Raw genomic sequence first — 7367 nt, 5'->3', positions numbered from 1 at the left:
AGATACCTCCATAAGTGTTCTCTGTGAAAATGTAGTTAGGACGGTCAAAGGCTCGAATGAAGTCGAAAAAATTAAATAATTTCCAAATGCTTTGGGGGGCGGGGGCTGTTGCACTAACAAAAGTGAGGATTGCTGTAAAAGAAAATCAATACCTGTTTTTAGGCCCAAACGGAGCGTACCGTTTGCGGCGATAGATCAGGTCAACAAAGATTTAGAAAGACTGGAAAGTCTAGCTTTTATTGAGAAAATCGACCACTCAAACTGAGCAGCACCGACGGTTTATGTAAAAATTAAAAAAATTAAAAAGTGCCAGGAAGAACATATCAAAAGTTTTCAAAATCGGTGATATGGTCGTATAAAAACGGAAAACAGTGCTGGTAAGAAAGCGAAATTACAATTACAAAGTACATAGGAAAATTGATGTATGGGATAAAAAGTAAAAAAGGTACTGAAAAAAAGACAGTAACCAATTAAAGAGATTCATAGAAAATGAACCAAACAGATTGGAAGTACCTATGGAATGGCTGCATGACACATTCCAGGTACCAACACCGTTACAGGTGGTTGAACTCACGCGTACAAGTGGGAGAAAATGAACACAGGGTTCAAAAAAATATATATATATATTAAGTTGTACAAAAAAAAAAAAGAAAAACTAAAAAAGGGACGCGTGGTGAATAAAGTTGTAATGACCGTAGATGCGTGTTTTAAGTCGAGTCACCAATTTGTAATGTCCGTGGTGATAGTTCTTTAGACGGGGTCACCAATCTGTAAGGGCTGTGCGATGTGTGGTGACGAGAATGGCTCTTTTGTACCACATCATACAGCTGTTACAATGAAGAGAAAATGAATAGAACAAATAAATGCCAGATGGAAAAAGACACAACTGCATAAGAATGATTAAGAGAATATTTATTGATGTGGATAACATGTGTGTCTGAGCGTCATGTATACAGAATAATTGACAGGCTGTCAGGAGAACAAAATGTATGTGTGTGTGTGTGTGTGCAAGCATAGATGTATGCGCGTATTAAAGCACATATAAGGATGGCTACAAAAAGAAAACAGTGAAAACGTTTGTAGTCATCGAAGTGAGAAGTTCATAGACACAAGAAAGATAATACCAGTTTGTAACCAGACGTACACGGTAGTTGAAATACTGTATCAAGAAGTCGTGGCTATGATGCTGAGCCGGTTACAGGTACATGTCGCATGTGAAGTTGTGGCTGTGATGCTGCTGCCTGGGTCACTTGATAGAGGAGTTCATGCAGGTTGTATATTCGCTGTTGATCTGTAGTGAAATGATTCACGAAAAGTGAACTGTTGGAATCTGGATGAGTTGCTTGCTGAGCTGTGTACGTAGAGAGATGGCGTTGACGACGTTAAGGACATGATGGTGGCGACGAAGAAGGAGGTTGCCGCAAAGCTTAATCACCCCTTCCATAACAGTATCTTGTTTTTCTAGACTGTCTATTTCTTGTAATTTATATTTCTTTTCTTTTTTTTCTCCATTTTCTTCCGTTTCTTTGTTAAGTTCATATTTTTTCGCTAATTTTATTTCTGGAGCCGCCTCTTGTGCCTTGGTTGGCGACTCCATCTGTTGTTTTGGACCTTTTGCGAGACACCGTCTGAACCTCCATACTTTCTTCAGACGGTGTCTTTATGGCCTCTACTGGCCCCTTTTTTCTTTTCCTTCTTTTTCACTCTTGGTGGTTGCCCGCTGGGTAACAGCCTCCTTGGCCGGGGGTGCCGCCTCTTTATTTCCCTCCTCTTCTGGGGGTCTTTTCCTCCTCAGCTTCCTTTTGTAGAGGCGAGCACTTGCATCTCAAGTGTACCTCTTTGCCACACTTGAAACACATGGGTCTTCTCTTCTCCACATTTACTCCCAACACGGTTTCCTCTCCGATGTGAATTTTCTCGGCGCCAGAATTTCCAGAGTCTGTCCCCCACCCCAATTCTGTGGAGCGTCTCTGGAAATCTGGATAAAGTTTATCTTTTCCTCTCTCTCAAATAAGAGAGTGGCCACAATCCACGCGACCTCCATCTCCGGTGGAATATATTTTCTTATCTGGGATGTCCTACGTCCCAGATATAATGGCAGAAGAGCCATATGTTCATTTGTTTCATCACTGGTCCAGGGCATTTTTCGATTGTGCTTTCCTCAAATCGTTCTAATATTTTGTTAATAACATCATAAGTTTTATAGATAATTGTCCTTTCTTTAGTCTTGTTTATTACTTCATTTGTGGGAGCAATTTTACTCTCCCCGTTTTCCTCCGTAATCATTCCAAAGAATGATTGTATGTCTTCCTTTTTTTCAAGGATATAATTTCAAGTCCTCCAACAACGGAGGCAAAAATCTTCTAACACTTTTGTCTTCTATCGAAGACATTATATATATATGTATATATATATATTTAAAAGAAAAAAATGTTTCAAAATGTTCCGACATAGGAACACAGTTCGAAACACACAGAAAGCACTATTCGAAGATTAACAAAAAGTTCACAAATCCTTCCCCCTTAGGAGAGGATAACAGTTTCATAGCGTTTTTTCATTTTTTTTTTTTAATACACAAATGTTCAACAACGTTTCCCTTACCGGAAACCACGGCAAATAAAATAAACAAATTCAAAACCAAACCTTGCGGTTAACGGTGTAATTACAAGTTGCTCTAGAACAGAATGATTGCAACAACCAGATCTGGAACAAAAGACACCGGAACGAGGAAAAGCTGAGTTCTTAAAAGGAGCTGTAGGGTAGTAAACAGGCTGTCCCACGTGATCCTATTTAGAGCCTCTGACTGATTATACGCGGTCAGTTGGCGCAACCAAAGAGACAAATTGCGCCAATACCAACAAATCAGAGTAGTGGACACAACGTGATCCAAATGGTGGCCAAAGGCTAGTTGGTACCTGCTACGTTCGAATAGACGTACATATAATAAATGAGAGAGCGGAATTTCATCTGAGTCTACGCTACAAAGAAAAATAAAATTATTTGCTTTCCAAAAAGAAAAAAAACTAAAAGGGGAGATGTTGTAGTGGAAATGGTACACCCCTCTCAAGTGAGACGACGTCAAGCAGTAGAGAGAGTCGTGTGTCAGTCGTTGTACAAGTTCTCAGTTGGAGTTAAGTGTCAGTTGCGTTTTATAGTGGAGTTCGAATTACAGTCAAGATAGACGGTTCAAAGTCGGTGTCTTGCAGAGCTATCAGTGATAGCACAATAGACGAAGCGGTGTATTACCATTTTGGTAGAGAAGAGATACACTGTGTCTGATACCAAGAAAATATTGTGGCTGCTAGAGTAGATATAACTACAGTCACAACAATGGCCACACATTATAATTGGAAAGCATAACGTCATAACATGAAGCAATGGAACAATAGAAAATTATAGACTATTAGAGGTATCGATCAAGAAATAAATCTTCTTTGATTGGATGAAGGACGCCCACACTCTTGGATGTCAAAGGAACTGTTGGAAAAATCGTATGAACGATTGCGAAAGTAAGTATTTCGAAATATATTTTAAAATATGGTAAATAAGTTTATCCATGTGTTAGGAAATATGTATAACTTTTGTCAGGAGTATCAAATGCAAAGCGTTCTAACAGTTTTTGAATTATAAAGTGACATATCTAAATTTTTAATTAAATCGAAACTTTTAAATCTCTGCAGATAGGTCTCGAAATATTTATTTTTCAAACTGTTGCTACCCAGTTGACGATGTAACATGTTCTACTAGGAATGTGTTAGATTTTAAAGCTTCCTATTATTTCATTTTTGTTCTTGAGTTTTGAACTTTTGACCTTTCCTTGTTTCGCCAATTTTCATCTGACTTTTCTCAGTGGCTGCTTTCATTGCTTTCTAACGCTTGGACCAGATATTGACCTATTAGTTTTGTTCTGTCCCTGTTCTTTAGAACGTTATAATGTAACATCTGAATGATTTTGTGAAACAGTGCATGTGTCTGTGTGCTAGTTTTTTTGTATTTCAGTAGGTCTTGTGTGTTCGCTTTGTGTCATGTGTTGGGGTTTTTTTTTGTTTTTTTAAGTGACTATGTGATCGATATGTTTCTAACTAGTGGACATATTCTTTTCCTCGTTCTTTCTCATTTTCACATTTCTTTCCCACTTTCCTCGCTTTCTTTCTTCTTTTCCTCTCTTCCTTTTTCCATTATTTTACTTCTCCGTTTTCCCTATCGACGTTCCAACATTATATTTGTTTATTTACTTAGAATTTTTGACGTTTGTATGATTCCGCCAAGAATTCTTTTCACTTCCAAAATTATGGGCGTCCTTTACCCAATCAACAATAGATATTATTTCTTTATTGATTCGTTCCACTGCCTTTAAATATCTTTGTACTTTTCCAACTGCTTTATTGTCGATGACAATCGGTAATGTGTAACTCAGAGTAATGATTTGCAGGATTTTTCAGCTAAAGAAAATTCAATGTATGGTGTGTGTGTGTGTGTGTGTGTGGTTGCTACTGCACTATTCACAGCTGTCACCACCAGGTCTCACCAAAGCGTCACTTTTAGTATAAAATATCACCAGCGCAGTCCTCGTTGCTGGCATAGGAGGACATTCAGCAACATCCTAGATTTCATCACTAGTCTCTGACTCACACCCGTATTCCCTCGCTCTGTCTTTTCTACCATTACTATAATGGCCTCTGTTCCTCGGAATGACTGGTCCTGCACATCCACCATTCAGAGAGACCACTTCTCTCTCCATCTCTCATTACCCTTTTTGCATCCACCTACCACCAGCCCCACACTAATGATTAAGTCCAGTACTCCTACAGCACATGGGTCTTCTGAAATCTTCTCCTTACTCCTGTCTTTCTTGCAAGTGTTGACCAGCCATAGCTTAAATGGAACATTAATGGTGTCGACCTCACTGGCCTCAGAAAAGTTACAAGGACCATAGGCTGCTCCTTCCTCCAGACACAACCAGTAAATTTTAAGAAAAATTCTCAATGTGCGCGCACGCGTGAGTGTGTGTTTGTGTGTGTGTGAATCGATGTTTTTTTTAATACATGAGCATGTAAAACAATAAATAAAGAACGAAGCCGTTGAGTGGGTTCTGTTTTTTTAACCTTTTGAAAATGAAAATAATGAAGGCTGAGAAATCATGAAAAAACCCGTAGGTATTTGGTGCCGATATAGTAAGTTTCTTGGGCCTGTGCCATCGGATTCAAGGAATGGTCCTGTTCAAAATATTATGAAGTCTTGCTTGCCAGCCAGGAACGTGTGGATTAATTATTCTTATCATTCTTCTTGAATCCTTCATTTGATGAAGAGCTTCTTGAAACCCTTTGTCGCCAGAAAATATTGTGAATTGGACATGTTTCGGAAGCAGCTCGTCCATCTTGCCAATCTACAGAGAAAAGCAAAGTCAGTTTTAACAATAAAATTAATAAACAGCTAAGTTTGGTAGCAAAGGAATGGACACATTGAGAAATTAAAGACACAGTTTCAGGAGGTCGCAAGATCTTTAATTTGGAGGACAGTAACAATAGAGTAAATCAATCACAGTACTTTATTGGTATTTTATTTTATCAATCCCGGAAAGACGAAAGGTCAGTCTGTGGGATTTGAACTTCGAAAATAAATGCGTCACACGAGGAGGGCCGTCCTCCATCCTCACTAGCTATGCTACTAGAGTCCAGACTGACATAGTTTGCTACCTATGTCATCGCAGATATGGTTGTTTAGAACGCGGAGACTTAGAATTTCCCATAGTGTAACACTTGTTTGCAGCACATATCCTCCACAATCACCCCACCCCAACTACTGATATAAAGCAGTCCTTCCCAAACCAATTCTGTCGTAGCAACCATATCTACCGTATATACTCGTTTAAAAATCGAAATTTTTAGGCCATGTTTTAAGGTTAAATTTATGGGGTCGACTATTATATGGATACTACTTTTGAGGGGCAGAAATTCAAGCTAGAATCCAAAGTCCTGTATCAGCAGCAGAAGTCCAACTGATCTTAAGCGAATAAAAACAAAAGCACAACGAATTACAGTAATATTACCAATTCTATGCATCAAAATACATTTCCTAGTAAATAACAAAACTCATAAACAAGACCACGTAGCTCTTCATAAATATATACACTTTCTCTTTTTAAAAAAAGGTTGCAGGATGTCATGCGCAGTTTTTGCTGTTGTTCGCCAATAGTATTGTCTGTGAAATACGTTTCTCACCATGTAAAAAGACGAACGTATGTGTTTATTGTATTTGGAGATGAGGAAAATATAAAGGTCGCATCGGAACCACTGATCTAGCGATTAATTGAATGTTTTAAGGTTGGGGGAAGCTGGGTGCTAAATATGTTCTGAGCACTTAATTTTATTACATCTATTTTATCTCCGAACCAGACAGTCCTACAGCCACCTCATGCAATTAGTTATATTATTCTATTCCTTTTGTTATGTGACTTAGCCAGAGGTGAAAAGGTCAGAATACCTGACCTTTTTCGAGAACTTTTACAACAGTGTATTCCGCTAAAGACGCTCAGGGGCTAAGCGGCGGTATTGAAGTAGACCACAAATCAAGTACATTGCTTAAGAAAAGGAATGACTCTCTCTACGCGTTTCTATACTAAGCCATCAACCAAAATTTTTCACAGAAGTTTGATCAAGCCAAAGCTAGGCTGCAGTTTTCGTCCAGGAAAAATCCCTTTATAGATGTATTACGTTGGAAACATACTTCAGAGCTAGGCGAAACGAAATCGTCCCGGAAGAAACTGTGAGAGCGACAAATACGTATTTCGCTTCTCAGTATGACGTACACGCGTCTCTTCTGAAATAAAATCGGATCAGCTTGCCTGAAGTATATAGAGACACAGTATGAAACATACATTGGTTTGCAAAGGCCTGCATGAGCGAAATCGAATTTGAATTATGCAATAGAACGAGCTCTATTGTAAACACTTTCTCAATATAGCATACTTAAAGTATGTATGCATGCAAAAAGCCAAAGGCAGCAGCTGTCGTTCGGGGAAAAATACCCATTATAGACTTATGTTTAAAACACATAACATACTTCAGTCTTTGGCAAAACAGAAGAGCTTTTTAACCATACACTCACACACAATTATGTTATATTGATAAAGTTTTTTACTACGATGCAAAACAAACTTCTTAACGAAACATCAAACTCGCGCCCATACAGTGATCATGAAATAGCAACAAAAGAAATAACCGTGAGTCGGGTTTCATCTCACTTGAAGCATCATGGCAAAATCTGCTGCATTTTTCGTCCTGCCACTCTGATAATTCTTGTGAAATCCCCCAGTAGACATCAGCCGGTGAAACGCCAGGCACCTGAAAGAAAAAATTATATATATA

General features: G+C 38.6%; 2 protein-coding genes across 5 annotated transcripts in view; one reads left to right on the top strand and one right to left on the bottom strand.

Annotated features, from left to right (window-relative positions):
- The first annotated feature begins 2626 nt into the window (after positions 1-2626).
- Positions 2627-7367, top strand: part of LOC106868264 (syntaxin-5) — a 51662-nt gene continuing 46921 nt past the window's right edge. Inside the window, exon 1 of the mRNA XM_052970076.1 lies at positions 2627-3509. Within this exon, the coding sequence (XP_052826036.1) occupies positions 3443-3509 (67 nt within the window). The 5' untranslated portion in view covers positions 2627-3442. The remainder of the gene's footprint in view (positions 3510-7367) is intronic.
- Positions 5086-7367, bottom strand: part of LOC106868266 (E3 SUMO-protein ligase ZNF451) — a 13861-nt gene continuing 11579 nt past the window's right edge. For all 4 annotated transcript variants that reach the window (XM_052970080.1, XM_052970078.1, XM_014913452.2 and 1 more), the window contains exons 3-4: positions 7244-7343; positions 5086-5386 (exon numbers count right to left, since the gene is read on the bottom strand). In XM_052970080.1, the coding sequence (XP_052826040.1) occupies positions 5204-5386; positions 7244-7343 (283 nt within the window). In that variant the 3' untranslated portion in view covers positions 5086-5203. The remainder of the gene's footprint in view (positions 5387-7243; positions 7344-7367) is intronic.

The sequence above is a fragment of the Octopus bimaculoides genome, chromosome 8 (genome assembly GCF_001194135.2).
Source record: "Octopus bimaculoides isolate UCB-OBI-ISO-001 chromosome 8, ASM119413v2, whole genome shotgun sequence".
NCBI classification, from domain to species: Eukaryota; Metazoa; Mollusca; class Cephalopoda; order Octopoda; family Octopodidae; genus Octopus; species Octopus bimaculoides.
Note: the sequence above shows the minus strand (reverse complement) of the source record. Positions and strands in the feature narration are given on the sequence as shown.